Here is an 18551-nt window from a genome sequence, read left to right as displayed (position 1 = left end):
TTCTAGTCACAGGTTTATGAGCCTGGATCATGGTCTCTATGACTGAATCAGAAAACCCCCGCTTGGATAGGATTAAGCGTTCAATCTCCAAGCAGTCAGCTTCAGAGAAACTAGATTTGGGTGAAGGAAGGGCCCTTGAATTAGAAGGTCCTTCCTCAACGGAAGTCTCCAAGGTGGCAGAGATGACATGTCCACCAGATCTGCATACCAAATCCTGCGAGGCCACACCGGAGCAATGAGGATCACTGGTGCCCTTTCCTGCTTGATTCGAGCAATGACTCGAGGAACAAGCACAATCGGAGGAAATAGGTATGCAAGATTGAAGGTCCAAGGAACCGCCAGAGCATATATCATTTCCGCCTGGGGGTCCCTGGACCTCGACCCATACCTTGGGAGCTTGGCATTCCGCTGAGATGCCATGAGATCCAATTCCGGCCGACCCCACTTGAGAATCAGGCTGGAGAACACTTCCGGATGGAGTTCCCACTCCATGAAAAAGACTGCCTGCTCAGGAAGTCTGCCTCCCAGTTGTCCACCCCTGGGATGTGGATCACTGAGAGACAACAGGAATGGGCCTCTGCCCACTGAATTATTTTGGTTTCTTCCGTCATCGCTAAGGAACTCCTCATTCCTCCCTTATGATTAATGTAAGCCACAGAAGTTATATTGTCCGACTGGAACCTGATTAACTGAACCGAGGCCAACTGGGGCCAGGCCAGAAGAGCATTGAAAATCGCTCTCAGCTCTAGAATGTTTATAGGCAGAACAGACTCCGACTGAGTCCAAAGACCCTGAGCCTTTAGGGAACCCCAGACTGCACCCCACCCTAGAAGGCTGGCATCTGTTGTTACAATCACCCAAGATGGTCTGTGAAAGCAGGTTCCCTGAGACAGATGATCCAGAGACAACCACCATTGAAGAGAATCCCTTGTCTCCTGCTCCAGTAAGATTCGAGGAGACAAATCCGCATAATCTCCGTTCCATTGACTGAGCATGTTTAACTGCAGAGGTCTGAGATGAAACCGAGCAAACGGGATGATGTCCATTGCAGCCACCATTAGCCCTATTGCCTCCATGCACTGAGCCACTAATGGCTGAGGATTGGACTGAAGGACTCGACAAGTATCGATAATCTTTGATTTCCTGACTTCTGTCAGAAAAATCTTCATTGCTACCGAATCTATTATAGTTCCCAAGAAAGTTACTCTTGTATATGGCACTAAGGAACTCTTTTCTAAATTTACCTTCCACCCGTGAGATCGTAGGAAGGATAACACCAAGTCCATATGGGATCTTGCTTGAGCTAAAGATGGCGCCTGGACGAGGATGTCGTCCAGATATGGTGCCACTGCAACTCCCCTTAACCGAAGCACTGCTAACAGGGATCCCAGAACTTTTGTGAAGATCCTGGGGGCTGTGGCAAGACCGAAAGGAAGGGCCACAAACTGGAAATGCTTGTCTAGAAAAGCAAACCTGAGGAACTTGTGATGTTCCTTGTGAATAGGAACATGCAGGTACGCGTCCTTTAAATCCACCGTTGTTATAAATTGACCCTCTTGGATCAAGGGAAGAATGGAACGAATAGTCTCCATCTTTAAGGACGGTACTCTGAGAAATTTGTTTAGACCCTTGAGGTCCAAAATTGGCCTGAAGGTTCCCTCTTTTTTGGGGACTACAAACAGATTGGAATAGAATCCCAGACCCTGTTCCTGAACTGGGACCGGAACAATCACTCCTAGATTGGAAAGGTCTCTTATGCAACGTAAGAACGCCTCTCTCTTTGTCTGGTCTGCAGAATATCTTGAAAGCAGAAACCTTCCTTTGGGAGGAAGACTCTTGAACTCCAACCTGCATCCCTGGGACACAATTTCTATTGCCCAGGGATCCTGAACGTCTCAAACCCAAGCCTGAGTGAAAAAGGAAAGTCTGCCCCCTACAAGATCCGGTCCTGGATCTGGGGCATGCCCTTCATGCTGTCTTAGATTCAACAGCAGGCTTCTTGGATTGTTTTCCCTTATTCCAGGGTTGATTAGGCCTCCATGCCGGTTTAGCCTGCTCCTGTTTGGAGGCAGTAGAAGAAGAATTTCCTTTGAAATTCTGAAAGGAACGAAAATTGCTTTGTCGTCCCCTTTGTTTGTTTCTCTTATCCTGAAGGAGGAGATGACCCTTACCTCCCGTGATATCCAAGATAATTTCCGACAGGCCAGGTCCAAACAAGGTCTTCCTTTTGTAGGGAATAGCTAGAAGCTTAGACTTAGAGGACACATCCGCAGACCAAGATTTTAACCATAAAGCTCTGCAGGTTAGAATAGAAAAACTAGAAATTTTCGCTCCCAGTTTAATAACTTGAAGGGAAGCGTCCGTGATAAATGAATTCGCTAGCTTAAGAGCCTTTATCCTATCTTGGATCTCGTCTAACGAGGAAGGAACCTCAAAATATCTGTTCAGTTTGCTGTATTTTTTAGGAACAACCACTACAGTGGAGTCACTATCGTCCAAAGTCGCTAAAACCTCCTTGAGTAACAGACGGAGGTGTTCCAGCTTGAGCCTAAAAGATACAACCTCAGTATCTGGAATGGGAATTACACTTTCAGAATCTGAAATTTCACCTTCAGATGCTACAACGGTATCCTCCTCCTCAGGCCCCTGGGAGGGGACCCCTGAAACTGCGTCAGAAACCCCCCTTACTCATCTGATTTTTCTCTTGCGTCTTCCCTGCAACACAGGGAAGGCAGATAAAGCATCAGAAATAGTAGAAGACATGACAGAAGTGATGTCTCCTAGAGTAAATCCAGCAGGAGCTATAGTGAAGACGCAGGGCACTGCTTGTAAGGGCTGTACAATTTGGGACGCTTGAGGAGACAAATACGACAAATCTGCATTAGATTCCTGGACAACATCTGCCTCAGCAAAATCTTGTTCAGATAAAATCTTTTCTCTGTAACTTATAGTCCTCTCGATACACGAGGAACAGAAAGGTACTGGTGGTTCCACATTTGCGTCAAAACACAAGGAGCAAGTGACCTCTTGTAAAGCCCCTTGGTCCATACTGATCACAAAAACACAATTCGGACTAAGACAATTTTATTTGTAATCAAAAAATTTCTTAAAAACAAAAACGTTACTGTGCCTTTAAATTTAAAAGTGTAACTTTTTTCCGCACAGACAATTAACGCTGCAAATCAAAAATAAATGACACCCTGCTGAGGGCTGCTGAGGTGCCTACCTGACTCCAGGACCTGCAAAACCTCTTTCTTAGTGTGCCACGATCCGGATAACACAGGGAAATGTCACTGTTCTAAACGCTCCTAGAAACGCATGTATCTCAGAACCATGCGTTGCTAGAAATAGGCAGAAGTGAACGTTCCGTCGTAGAAATGGCCACTGAAGCGCAGTGAAAAGGCGTGTAACAGGAAGCCCCGTCCATCGTGGGCGTCACTACACGCAGTCTCTCCCTGTTGGCATATTGCATAATTAAGCCACCGTTAAACCACCAGACCCCAAATAAAAAATGTCTCCTAGTCCCAGTGCCTGCTTAAACAGATCCTCAATGAGGATATATGTCCCCAATATCAAGAGACTTCCCTGAGCCCTTAGATATATAACACAAGTGAATAAAGTGCTCTCCTGTTTCTGAGTGTTTTTTTTTTGTTTTTTTTGCACTAAACCCCAGAAAAACAAAGTGGCACTTACCTCACATGTCTGCCGTTTATTTAGTCAGGCAGTGTATCAGGTGTAAGAGGTCCTCTCCCTCCTATGGACCTGAAAAAGAAGAAGTTCCTAAGTAAATATCCCTCAGGTATTCTGGAATCAGAGCAGCATCAATAAGGGAGGCGCAGTGAGAATTATGTCCCACAAGTTCCCATTGCTCTAAAGCCACCAGATGCTCTACTGTAGAGACTGATATGGACTACGGCTACACCCTAGAACAAAGCAGCACTCTCTGGCACTGCTTTAAAAATAATAAACTCTTGATAGAAGAATCTATACTAACACCTCACTTTACCTCTTCCTATCACTAACGTAGGCAAAGAGAATGACTGGGGTGGGAGGAAAGGGAGGAGCTATATATAGCAGCTCTGCTGTGGTGCTCTTTGCCTCCTCCTGCTGACCAGGAGGTGAAATCCCACAAGTAAGGATGAAATCTGTGGACTCATCGTGTCTTTAAAAAGAAATTGCATACTCTATCTGAATCATGGAAGAAACATTTTTTGGTTTAGTGTCTCTTTACGTAATATTCCAAAGTATAAACAGCACCTGGTTAAAGATATATGTATTTTTATTCTTTTTATCTAATAAAAGGGAGATGCCTATGGTATACCATTGGGCTCAAGGAGTTTTTAAAAAAATTAAATCTAAGGAGAGCTTAGATCTGGTAGTTATGCTGGTAGTTAATGATCAAAGTAGGAAACTGACTTCCATGTGGGGGAATACAATACATTTTCTTTACATTAAAGATTAAAAAAAAAAATTAAAGGATAAGGATTTGAGGTGCTGCTAAACAAGTAAAGACATCCCTTTACCAGCAATGTTCTATAAAAAAACAAAACTGTAGATATTTGTTTTTACAGAAAATCATGTGATGGCATTATATATATTGATCGGATTATTTCCCCCTGTGGTCTCGGCCGCTGGCCACAAGGTGTTGGTTAGGGTATAAATTGTATAGATAAGCCATCCTTATTCATAGTGATACCTTGAAAACAATATGAATTTCTCAAACTCTTATATTAATTCTGTTATATAGAACAAAACATATGTAAAATAACGTGAAACATAAAACAGTACAATGCTTGCTAAGTCAGGCATTCTATAGGGATTTCAATAACTACGAGGTGAGGGTAGTGGGTTGAGATATTTTTGTTAGTCCAAAGAGTCTATCTGATGAGTAAATCCTGCAACGACGTGGACTAAGTAATCAGGCCAGATCATTGAATCCAAGAGATCCAATATTGTGTCGTCTGACGGAGCCTTTGAGAGACTCCAGAAACATGGAGTACTATGTGAGTTATTGTGTGTTATTGGGGACTTACGTTTCGGAAGCGTGCGTGTCACTGGTGCCATCTGGAGCTGTGCTATCAGACGGTGCATATTTTAATGCAAAGTTCATGGCCACCTGGGACCCCCCCAAGACCATGTAAGGACGCATCTAGCTTCAAATTCTGTGCCGCCTGAAGAGGCACGTTCAAAGTTTAGTTTATGACCTATGGTAGTGGTATAATGGTGGATGGGTGCTGGCCACTAGTGTTGAGGTATGTAGAAGTGGAGCCTAAGATGTTAGTAGGAGAGGCATATTTTTTTATTATTATTATCGGTTATTTGTAGAGCGCCAACAGATTCCGCAGCGCATATAGATGTAATGGAAGTCCCATTGCACAGTGAGACTCTCTAGGCTGAGAGATGGTATTAGGCCTTCTTTGCTGGTTGCTGTTGTTAACTGTACTGGCGGCCAACAAGGATTTTATGACTGGCATTCCGTCTAAAGAAACTGGTGTTGTGCTTCTTACATGGCAGCAACTTAAAAAAAGTCAAATGGGGCTCTGTACAGTAGTTTTAGCATGGATATCTCCAAGTTCTCAAAATGTTGGTTGAGGCGCTCTATCTAATCGGTTACCCCATGTAGGTAATTTTCAATTGTGGCGTTGTATAGGCTGTGAGTGCTTCCTCCTACCTTCGTGTTTGTCAGAGGAGAGTGATTTCCAAATTTAGTGCTCTGGCGCTGCTGTGTTCAGTTAAGGCGTGTTACCTCGGCAAAGCGAGGGGGGTGCGTTGCCTGGCTTTTAGCCAGCGCAGCAGGCCTCTATTGTCCGATCCTTTTTAACAGTGTCAAAAATATAGCAAAAATCAGGGAATATAAGGTACTATCCAGTAGTACTATGATATAATGGGTTGTTGATGGGTTCTTGCCGTTGAGTGTCACCAAAAATCGGAGGATTAGCGGTTGATCAACTGGAGCTCTAGAGAAGTGTGACCAGTTAGGATCGCTGTTTGGACACGCCCCCTTAAAGGCAATTTTTACTTTTAAAACTGTGTGTCTCATTAATGGGAGTTCCTTAATTTTCTCTATATGAAGGAGATACACTTAGATTACAAAATGGTGCTCAATCTCGGCGAGTTTTTGAGAATCATGAAAGTGCTCTGCTCCTATTTATTAGAGGTAACATCATATAACATAAAAAGTGCAATTTGTCCAAATGGTCAGAAAGTTAAGAGCTGCACAGTGGTGCCCTTTCTTATCTCTTTTAAAAGAGTGGAAAGGGAAAGGGGTCCATGAAGAAAAAAATGCCTGAGGCCCAAGAAAGTCATGACAAGGCCCTAAGCATTATCATCAATACATAAATTCAGCCGTTGTAATTCAACCTACAAAGCTTCATATAGGGAAACATATGTAATTAGCACAGCTTTACAACCGTAACTTTATATTTTCTCCATACATCAGTAGTGAATAGAAATTATGCCTACAAAAGCCCATGTTGGAAAACAATAAATATATTTAAAAAAATTATAAAAGGATAACTTGTAAAAATGCTTTTATATTCTGATTGTCATACTTACTTCTTGACTATTTTCATCACCATAAATATATTCAGATTGCTTCTGAAATGAGTCACCCAGTTTGTATCCACCACCTGCAAATGACTAAAAAACATTCAGAAAATTCATGTTAGTAGGGAAACAGATACATGGTATTCCATCTTGTTTAGACCAGACAGACTTGGATTTGAATACATGGTTATTGTTCATTTAATCTTTGCTATTAAAGGGACAGTAAACTTTTATGAGTCAGATGGAACATGTGATTTTAAGCAACTTTAAAGTTGTATCCTTGAAAATAATACCTAGGTAGACTCAGAAGCGGCAATGCACTTCTTGGAAATAGCTGAACATGTCTGGTAAGCCAAAAGGCATGTATGTGCAGCCACCAACCACCAGCTAGCTCCCAGTAGTGCACTGCTACTGAGCCTACCTAGGTATGCTTTTCAACAAAGGATAACAAGAGAAAAAATTATATCTGTACACCTGCATAATGCTCTCTATGTCCTTTCTGATCTTTCTGTCTGCCATCTTCCTAAAACTCACTGCATGCCCTTATAACATCAATAATCCCCACACTATCCTTATTCTCACTCATCAACAAATATACTCCAGCCCGTCCCCTAAGATCCAACAACGATCTACTCCTTGCCTCTTCTACCATCACCTCCTCTCATGCTAGACTACAGGACTTCACTCGTGCGGCACCAACCCTCTGGAACGCACTTCCTTGTGCTGTCAGACTTTCCCCCAACCTCTCCTCCTTTAAACGCTCCCTAAAGACCTTCTTGTTCAGGGAAGCCTATAACCAAATCAGTAACTAATGAATTCCACTTGCCTAATTGTTGCCCTCATCTAACTTCACACTAACATCATTCCCACCTTTGCAGTCCCCACCTCCTGTTTCTCACCCTCCTACCCATTTAGATTGTAAGTTCCCACAGGAACAGGGCTCCCAATTCCTCCTGTATTTGTTTGTTAAATTTTGTCTGGTATCTCATATTGTACTGTCCTTTTATCTTTGTTACCTATGAACAGCGCTGCGGAATCTGTTGGCGCTTTATAAATAAAGAATAATAATAATAATAATAATAATAATTTGATAATAGATACAAAAAAGAAAGTTGTTTAATCATAATAGTTTCCTTGAACACATAAGTGTTTTAAAATTTATATATTTAGATTCATACTGAAATGCTCTAAAGCTCTAACAAAACATTGTACCCTGCTGGAAAGTTTGTGTGCTCCATTTATAAAGCTGCAGAAGCAGTTTGGAGTTCTTATCAGGCTCAGTCATGCATGTCTGCGAACAACAAGTTAAGATGCTGATTTGTCTGGAATGACTGACAAGCCCTGCTCTTGCATGATTGGTGGCAAAAGAGCAGAGGGTCGGGCTGTACAAGCGTTTGCTTGTGGAATGTTAAAAGCAAGCAGCCAATGTGGATAGTTTGAACCTTGTCCTGAAGGTTGACATCCCAGTATTAAACGTAGCTGCTCAAAGCTTGTTAAAAGAAATTTCAGCTACCACACAAATATACTTTTCACCTATAGTTTTCTATGACAAAAACAATAACATAAACATCACATACTATATCATCAATTGCTTCAAATGATGTTTGACATCACCAAAGACTAGGTCAGACTAATGATAGAAATGCAGCCGTAAACAAAAAACAGCAGTTAAGTAGCACATCCTTTCAAAGCCAATGCTTTTTCACTTGAGGTTTTACTAATAATAAGGCAGGACACATAAAAAGCATGCACTGTTTTACTTGGCTTATTATCACTAGTGATAAAGGAGACAAAACTTTTTTTTTCTTATTGAAGAATATATTATTTAAGTGACACAGAGATTATAAACTCTAACTGCTGTTTTGTAGTTTTTAGATGCTGCTCACATTTTATCCCCACTGTAGGTCATTTTCAGGTGAGTTTCCAGGACTTAAGGAGATTGAGGGGTTTAAATACTCACATCCAGTACCCTTAAGTCCAATAGAGTTGCCTTTTTCACTTTCTGGTTTCTGGGGCTTGGTGACGGTTTCTCCCAGCGATGCCTGTCTACTGGACCAACAGGCATTTGGGGTTAAGTGCGGGAGAGGAGAGATGAGCTCCGAATGTGCTCCCCCCCTGCCCTTGGATGATGACATGTGGATCTCATCCACACTTAACTTCTTATGTGGATGATGACCATGTGTCGTCAAACGCAGTAAATTGAGTTAAAGTAGCATACAAATCTCTATTCAATAATGTTTTTAAGACCTTACACACTTCTAAAAACAAACATATATTTACTACTTCTTATGCCTTTTTTTTAATCTTTTGAAAGTACAGAAGCTTCCTGCTGCCCTCCAAATGCACAGCTCCCTATATTATATCTATGCATCTGTTTTCTTTTAAGATCCAGTGCAATGTTTGGTTTTAGACTGGTGTGCAAAGAGAATTAGGGGCATCCATTTATACTTGGACACAGGAAGCACATTGTCAGTCCAATTCATTCAGTCGGCCCTGCACAATCATTAACCCTTTCGCTGCTGGGCCATTTCACTACCCTGTGCTAGAGGTGTTTTTATTTTTTTGGCCCTCATTATATTTACACATAGATTTTAACTTTTTTCTGTGAGATACCCACTCTAATTATACGGCTTATACCTAAAAAATTTTCATCAGACCAAGCATAAATAACTTTAGTTTGCAGAGATATAATAATATTAGAAAATATTGCTATATTAAATAAGAAAAAACAGAATTTATGTTTACCTGATAAATTACTTTCTCCAACGGTGTGTCCGGTCCACGGCGTCATCCTTACTTGTGGGATATTCTCTTCCCCAACAGGAAATGGCAAAGAGCCCAGCAAAGCTGGTCACATGATCCCTCCTAGGCTCCGCCTACCCCAGTCATTCGACCGACGTTAAGGAGGAATATTTGCATAGGAGAAACCATATGTTACCGTGGTGACTGTAGTTAAAGAAAATAAATGATCAGACCTGATTAAAAAAACCAGGGCGGGCCGTGGACCGGACACACCGTTGGAGAAAGTAATTTATCAGGTAAACATAAATTCTGTTTTCTCCAACATAGGTGTGTCCGGTCCACGGCGTCATCCTTACTTGTGGGAACCAATACCAAAGCTTTAGGACACGGATGAAGGGAGGGAACAAATCAGGTCACCTAAATGGAAGGCACCACGGCTTGCAAAACCTTTCTCCCAAAAATAGCCTCAGAAGAAGCAAAAGTATCAAATTTGTAAAATTTAGAAAAAGTGTGCAGTGAAGACCAAGTCGCTGCCTTACATATCTGATCAACAGAAGCCTCGTTCTTGAAGGCCCATGTGGAAGCCACAGCCCTAGTGGAGTGAGCTGTGATTCTTTCAGGAGGCTGCCGTCCGGCAGTCTCATAAGCCAATCGGATAATGCTTTTAATCCAGAAGGAGAGAGAGGTAGAAGTTGCTTTTTGACCTCTCCGTTTACCAGAATAAACAACAAACAAAGACAAGTTTGTCTGAAATCCTTAGTAGCTGCTAAGTAAAATTTGAGAGCACGAACTACATCCAAGTTGTGCAACAAACGTTCCTTCTGTGAAACTGGATTAGGACACAAAGAAGGCACAACTATCTCCTGGTTAATGTTTTTGTTAGAAACAACTTTTGGAAGAAAACCAGGTTTAGTACGCAAAACCACCTTATCTGCATGGAACACCAGATAAGGAGAAGAACACTGCAGAGCAGATAATTCTGAAACTCTTCTAGCAGAAGAAATTGCAACCAAAAACAAAACTTTCCAAGATAATAACTTAATATCAACGGAATGTAAGGGTTCAAACGGAACCCCCTGAAGAACTGAAAGAACTAGGTTGAGACTCCAAGGAGGAGTCAAAATTTTGTAAACAGGCTTGATTCTAACCAGAGCCTGAACAAAGGCTAGAACATCTGGCACAGCTGCCAGCTTTTTGTGAAGTAACACAGACAAGGCAGAAATCTGTCCCATCAAGGAACTTGCAGATAATCCTTTTTCCAATCCTTCTCGAAGGAAGGATAGACTCTTAGGAATCTTAACCTTGTCCCAAGGGAATCCTGCAGATTCACACCAACAGATATACCAAATTATGTGGTAATTTTTCTGGTTACAGGCTTTCAGGCCTGAACAAGAGTATTAATAACAGAATCTGAGAACCCTCGCTTTGATAAGATCAAGCGTTCAATCTCCAAGCAGTCAGCTGGAGTGGGTCGAACGGACCTAGAACAAGAAGGTCTCTCAAAGGTAGCTTCCATGGTGGAGCCGATGACATATTCACCAGATCTGCATACCAAGTCCTGCGTGGCCACGCAGGAGCTATCAAAATCACCGACGCCCTCTCCTGATTGATCCTGGCTACCAGCCTGGGGATGAGAGGAAACGGCGGGAACACATAAGCTAGTTTGAAGGTCCAAGGTGCTACTAGTGCATCCACTAGAGCCGCCTTGGGATCCCTGGATCTGTACCCGTAGTAAGGAACTCTGAAGTTCTGACGAGAGGCCATCAGATCCATGTCTGGAATGCCCCACGGTTGAGTGACTTGGGCAAAGATTTCCGGATGGAGTTCCCACTCCCCCGGATGCAATGTCTGACGACTCAGAAAATCCGCTTCCCAATTTTCCACTCCTGGGATGTGGATAGCAGACAGGTGGCAGGAGTGAGACTCCGCCCATAGAATGATTTTGGTCACTTCTTCCATCGTTAGGGAACTCCTTGTTCCCCCCTGATGGTTGATGTATGAACTTGGCCCTCGCTAGCTGAGGCCAAGCTTTGAGAGCATTGAATATCGCTCTCAGTTCCAGAATATTTATCGGTAGAAGAGATTCTACCCGAGACCAAAGACCCTGAGCTTTCAGGGATCCCCAGACCGCGCCCCAGCCCATCAGACTGGCGTCGGTCGTGACAATGACCCACTCTGGTCTGCGGAAGGTCATCCCTTGTGACAGGATGTCCAGGGACAGCCACCAACGGAATGAGTCTCTGGTCCTCTGATTTACTTGTATCTTCGGAGACAAGTCTGAATAGTCCCCATTCCACTGACTGAGCATGAACAGTTGTAATGGTCTTAGATGAATGCGCACAAAAGGAACTATGTCCATTGCCGCTACCATCAAACCTATCACTTCCATGCACTGCGCTATGGAAGGAAGAGGAACGGAATGAAGTATCCGACAAGAGTCTAGAAGTTTTGTTTTTCTGGCTTCTGTCAGAAAAATCCTCATTTCTAAGGAGTCTATTATAGTTAAATGAGAAGGAACCTTGGTTTCCCCACAGTCAGAACACAATCTATCTGGTAGTTCAGACATGTTAAACAGGCATAAACTTGATAACAAAGCACAAAAAACGTTTTAAAATAAAACCGTTACTGTCACTTTAAATTTTAAACTAAACACACTTTATTACTGCAATTGCGAAAAAGTATGAAGGAATTGTTCAAAATTCACAAAAAATTTCACCACAGTGTCTTAAAGCCTTAAAAGTATTGCACACCAAATTTGGAAGCTTTAACCCTTAAAATAACGGAACCGGAGCCGTTTTTATATTTAACCCCTTTACAGTCCCTGGAATCTGCTTTGCTGAGACCCAACCAAGCCCAAAGGGGAATACGATACCAAATGATGCCTTCAGAAAGACTTTTCTATGTATCAGAGCTCCACACACATGCAGCTGCATGCCATGCTGTCCTCAAAAACAAGTGCGCCATACCGGCGCGAAAATGAGGCTCTGACTATGATTAGGGAAAGCCCCTAAAGAATAAGGTGTCTAAAACAGTGCCTGCCGATATAATCATATCAAAATACCCAGAATAAATGATTCCTCAAGGCTAAATATGTGTTAATAATGAATCGATTTAGCCCAGAAAAAGTCTACAGTCTTAATAAGCCCTTGTGAAGCCCTTATTTACTATCTTAATAAACATGGCTTACCGGATCCCATAGGGAAAATGACAGCTTCCAGCATTACATCGTCTTGTTAGAATGTGTCATACCTCAAGCAGTAAGAGACTGCACACTGTTCCCCCAACTGAAGTTAATTGCTCTCAACAGTCCTGTGTGGAACAGCCATGGATTTTAGTTACGGTGCTAAAATCATTTTCCTCATACAAACAGAAATCTTCATCTCTTTTCTGTTTCTGAGTAAATAGTACATACCAGCACTATTTTAAAATAACAAACTCTTGATTGAATAATAAAAACTACAGTTAAACACTAAAAAACTCTAAGCCATCTCCGTGGAGATGTTGCCTGTACAACGGCAAAGAGAATGACTGGGGTAGGCGGAGCCTAGGAGGGATCATGTGACCAGCTTTGCTGGGCTCTTTGCCATTTCCTGTTGGGGAAGAGAATATCCCACAAGTAAGGATGACGCCGTGGACCGGACACACCTATGTTGGAGAAATAGTAACAATTTCCTTCATTGCATCAGTTCACCCTCCCAAAACAACAAAATGTATGATTTTATAATTTATGGTTCTATTAAACGTAAAGGGACACTAAAGTCAAAATTCATTCAATGCAACACATCTTATCTTCTTAAATGCAGATCATGTATAGTGGATTATCAGATAGATCACAGACCAAATAAAACTGAAGTTTTAAAACTTGTGCTTTTTTATCAGTGTTATAAAATAAGCTTAAAGGGATAGTCTAATAATAGAGCATGCAATTTTAAGCAACTTTTTAATTTACTTCTATTTTCTATTTTTCTTCCTTCTTTTGGTATATTTATTTGAAAAGTAGTAATGTAATGATACATTTAGCCACCAATAACCAAGCACAACCCAGGTCAGAACCATAAGCATATGGAACAATATCAGGGGGGTGGGGTATCGTATGTTGCCCCCCACAATACATACATAAACATGAGACCCCTTATTTGAAAGCAGCAATTCTGATCTTTCAAATGAGGTGTCCTGTGACTACCCACTGCCAACTGACTGTCACAACAATGACAAGTACCTCTCATCTTTGCTATATTTTTGGGGTTCTGGTGTTTTTAAAGAAGTCTTTATTACCCCCATACCATAACAAGATATCATAATATCCCACATTTGAAATAACATTTGAACAGCCAATAGGATTTTAGCAGCTCTAATTCCTATTGGCAGATTAAAAATTTTCAGCCATTAGGAATGCAAGGGACGCCATCTTGAATCACGTACCTTGCATTGAAGATTCAGTGTACGGCGGCGACCGTATAAAGAGGATGCTCTGCGTCGGATGTCTTCAGGATGGACTCGCACCGCGCCGCCGGGATCAAGATAGAAGATGTTGCCTGGATGAAGATAGAAGAGGCCGCCTGGATGAAGACTTCTCGCCACCTGGATGAAGATCGTTCAAGCGGGACTTCAAAAACTGTAAGTGGATCGTCGGGGGTTAGTGTTAGGTTTTTTTTAAAGGGTTTTTTGGGTGGGTTATTTTTTTTAGACTAGGGTTTGAGCCGCAAAAGAGCTAAATGCCTTTTTTAAGGGCAATGCCCATACAAATGCCCTTTTCAGGGAAATAGGTAGATTACGTTTTTTAGATCGTTTTTTTTTTTTCATTTTGTGGGTTGGGGGGGTGGGGTTTTGTAATGTTAGTGGGTCTTTGTAATTTTTTTTTTCAGGTAAAAAAGCTGTTTAACTTAGGGCAATCCCCTACAAAAGGCCCTTTTAAGGGATATTGGTAGTTTATTCTAAATTAGGTTTTTTATTGTGGGGTGTGTTTTTTTTTTAAAATGAGTATTAGAATAGGAAATTTTTTTATTATTTGTTTGTTATTTTGTGTAATTATTTTTTTTCATTTTGGGGTGGGTTTTTATTTTTAAATTAGGGCCTGGGCAGCAAAAGAGCTAAATGCCCTTTTAAGGGCAATGCCCATACAAATGCCCTTTTCAGGGCAACGGGTAGATTAGGTTTTACTTTATTTTTATTTTGTGGGTTTGGGGGGTGGGGGTTTGTATACTGTTAGGGGGTGTTTTGTTTTTTTGTAGCAAAAGAGTTGTTAACTTTAGGGCAATGCCATACAAAAGGCCCTTGTAAGGGCCCCAAAAGGCCCTTTTATTTATTATAAATTAGGTTTCTTTTATTTTGGGGCGTTTTTTTTTTTTTTTTTTAAAGGGTATTAGAATAGGAATAATTTTTATTGTTTTGTATAATTTTGTTTGTTATTTTTTGTAATGGTAGCTTTTTTTATTTTTTGTAATTTTAGTGTTTTTTATTTTTTGCAGTGTTAGGTTTTAGTGTAAGGCAGGTTAGCCTTTATTTCACAGGTATGTATTTAGTTTTAAATAGATATTATTTAGTTAATAATTGTAACTTTAGTTTATCTCTATTTTAATTATGTTAAAGTTAGGGGGTGTTAGGTTTAGGGTTATGTTAGGGTTAGGTTTAGGGGTTAATATAGTTTAATTTAGGTTGTTGCGATGTGGGGGGGGCTGGCGGTTTAGGGGTTAATAGGTTTATTTAGTGGAAGTGATGTGGGAAGCCAGAGGATTAGGGGTTAATACCTTTATATAGTGGCGGCGATGTCTGGGAGTGGCGGAATAGGGGTTAATAACTTTCATATAGTGGTGGCGATGTTGGGGTGCGGCAGAATAGGGGTTAATAACTTTAATGTAGTGGCGGCGATATTGGGAGTGTCAGATTAGGGGTTAATAACTGTAGGTAGGTGTCGGCGATGTTGGGGGCAGCAGATTAGGGGTGTTTAGACGTTGGGCTGCATTATGGAGCTTTTCATTCCGCAATAGCAGGTGTTAGACTTTTTTCTGACCCGCTCTCCACATTGATGTCTATTGGGAAAACGTGCACGAGCATGTAAAAACAGCGCTTGAAATGTTTGCAGTATGGAGCTTAAAAGCCCCATATTGCATGAACTAGCCGGCTGTTTGAAAACTTGTAATAGCTGCGCTATAGAGGGTTAAATAACGCAACTTTTGTTGCGTTCGTTAATTTCCCTATATTGCGCATAACTCGTAATCTACCTGTTTGTTTCTAGAGGGCAGACAACCACTATTTTTAATGGTGATTACCAGCATCCTAGGGGGACAAGGGACCCCTCATTTGAAAGAGAGGGTATGAGATTTCAAACTGTCCCTCTAGCCCAAAAAGGGGGAGATAGGGGCTCCATTAGAGCCCCTCTCAGTTTTAAATGTATCATCAATGCTGTTGCAGGTACTTGCTGTTTTTACTTACAACTTATAGTGACCCCTCTTTCAAATGAGGGGTCACTTGTTCTTGTAAGTGGCCTTGGAACTGGGATACGGTCTTCCAAAGCCCTCTTCCCCAGCCCCCTGGCCAGCTATCTGTTACTAGCCCCACCCACTTATGATATCACCACGGTTGCAGGTGGTGACCTCACAAGGCTTACAGGGAAGAGACTGCAATGGGGAAAGGAACTGTAGTCTCCTTTCCCTATCTGCATTGCGGGGGTCCACAGGATCCAGATCAGAATAGTTACCCCCTGTATGAACCTGTGTTTGCCATTTGCCCTGCAGGAGAGGATACCTTGTCATGCGCATCTAAGTGGTTAAAGAATAAGAAAAAGTGCTCCTTTAGTAAATAACTAAATATGTTAAATCAAAGTAAACATAAAAAGAAACAGGTTATGTTATGAACAGCAAACAACGTGTTTGCTTGCAAAATAAGCACTTAGAAATCTCAGTGTAGTCACTACCTATAGTGACATAAGGAAGCTGACCTACTGAGAACTTATGATGCATTACGCCTCTTCTGAGCATGGGCAAGCACAGTTTTTTTCTAGCATTCTCTGAACAGTAAGCCAGCTCAAAGTGACCTTGAAGATGTATGTCATCAATCTATATATATATATATATATATATATATATATATATGTCTTCCTGTAAAGACCCTAGCCCCCTTGTGGGGATGTGACAATAAGTAATGGACCTTGCAAAAATTAAGTTAAAATAAATAAACAGTAAAATCTTTTTAAAATGACAAGTAATAAATATTGCAAGGATTTATATTATGTATAACCCAGTGCTTTTAGTGTTTTTTATTACAACAATCAAACAGACTGTTTATACCAATTTAATAATCATTACTTAGTTTTATGTATAACAAAGGACAACAGAAAGCTTTACCCGGGGAGTTACTTGAGGAAAAACAATGAGAGAGTGCCGAGGTACAGGTTGGTATGATAATAACGTCCCATTATGATATACTCTCACACATGCTTTCTCGAGAGTTGTAAATACACATACAACATACTTGATTTATATGTACTACTGCAATCCTTTGCTGATGGAACAGCATTGCACTACTGGCAGCTAGCTGAGCACATATAGTCAGCCTATCACAAGAGACAAATGTGTGCAGGCACCAATCAGCAACTAGCTCTAGTGTAGGATATGTGCGTATTCTCTTTCAACAAGTGATACCAAGAGAACTAAGCACATTTGAAAATAGAAATTAATTTAAGTGTCCTAAAATTACATGCTCTATCTGAATCATGCAAGTTCAATTTTAACTTTTATATCCCTTTAAATGTTCTAATTAATGTCCCTTAAAAAGGATATGAAACACAATTTTTTTTATTTCATGATTCAGATAGAGCATGCGATTTTAAACAACTTTCTAGTTTGCTTCTATTATCAATTTGTTTAGTTATCTTGGTATCTTTTGTTGAAAAGCACCGGCGTATGCTTAGGAGCCTGCCCATTTCTGGACCAGTATATGGCAGCAGTTTTGCAAGAATGTTATCCTTTTGCAATGGATATTTCCTGCCATGTAGTGCTCCAGATGCCTACCTACTAGGTATCTCTTCAACACAGAATATCATGGGAACAAAGCTAATTTGATAACAGAAGTAAATTGGAAACTTTTTTTTTTTAAATGGTATGCATTAAATATCCCTTTAATGTTATTCTTTAAAAAAAATGTATTATGGGTATATATTAATAGAAGTTGCGTTTTACATTTTAATCCATTAATGACCAGCAACGTACCCTAGGGTGTCTTTTTCAATAGTGCAGTCTTGCGCTGGCAGCAAGGCCGTGCTATTGAAAAAGACACCCCACATAGAAATTATTTAAGCAAGAATACAGGAGGGAGGGTCTAATAGCGCTATTATACACAGACAATCCCTTAACGACCAGCACCATACAGGGTATGTTGCGGTCGTTAAGAGGTTAATATGTTTAAAAATAGTCTAGTGTACCTAACTTGTCTTCTAATGTTCTTATTTAAAACATTTAAAAAGCACCAACTAATTTTGTATTAAAGGACCAGTAAATACAAGATATGCATAATTAACAAATGCATGATAAAAAAAGACAATGCAATAGCACTGAACTTGAATGAGTAGATTTTTTCTAAAAATTTCAGTTATGTCTATTTCCACTCCTTCTGTATCATGTGACAACCATCAGCCAATCACAAATGCATATAATGTATATTCTGTCAACTCTTGCACATGCTCAGTAGCAGTTGTTGACTTAAAAAGTGTAAATATAAAAAGACTGTGCACATTTTGTTAATGGAAGTAAATTGGAAAATTGTTTAAAATGGAATACTCTATCTGAATCATAAAAGTATAATTTTGACTTGAATGTCCCTTTAAAGGTATGAAGTGTGGTACATTGTGGCTGTTTTAAGGAAGGGTGTAAGCAGTTTAAAAACACACTTACTTTATATAGATCTTTAGTCACTTTGCTAGCTTCTTCTACTGGCACCGCTCCGTGCTCCTTTGCTTCCTTAAAAAGTTCATGTACAATTCTGCCAGTTGAATCAAGTCTCACATCACCTACATGAAGTCTTTAAACAGTAATGCTTCATTATAATATGTTCCATGTCTTAAAATAACAAATCTAAAAAAAAAAAAACAACAGTATTGATGAAAATAAAACCATAGCATTTTATAAGTGAATTTAAAAGCAAAACTAAAAGTGTGTGTTTGTGGTATTATGGAAGACTTTCAGATCCTCTAAAATCTAAATATTTGATTTACTTATATCTAAATCATATGAATATATGTTAGTATTTATTTTAAATTACTGCTTTAT

General features: G+C 40.5%; 1 protein-coding gene across 1 annotated transcript in view; it reads right to left on the bottom strand.

The window, feature by feature from the left end:
- The window catches only part of UBXN2B (UBX domain protein 2B), a 153342-nt gene that overhangs the window by 107633 nt on the left and 27158 nt on the right, over positions 1–18551 (bottom strand). Inside the window, exons 3-4 of the mRNA XM_053715061.1 lie at positions 18177–18303; positions 6556–6639 (exon numbers count right to left, since the gene is read on the bottom strand). Of these exons, the coding sequence (XP_053571036.1) occupies positions 6556–6639; positions 18177–18303 (211 nt within the window). The remainder of the gene's footprint in view (positions 1–6555; positions 6640–18176; positions 18304–18551) is intronic.

This window comes from Bombina bombina, chromosome 5 (assembly GCF_027579735.1).
Source record: "Bombina bombina isolate aBomBom1 chromosome 5, aBomBom1.pri, whole genome shotgun sequence".
Taxonomy (NCBI): Eukaryota; Metazoa; Chordata; class Amphibia; order Anura; family Bombinatoridae; genus Bombina; species Bombina bombina.
This window is presented reverse-complemented; position numbering and strand designations above follow the sequence as displayed.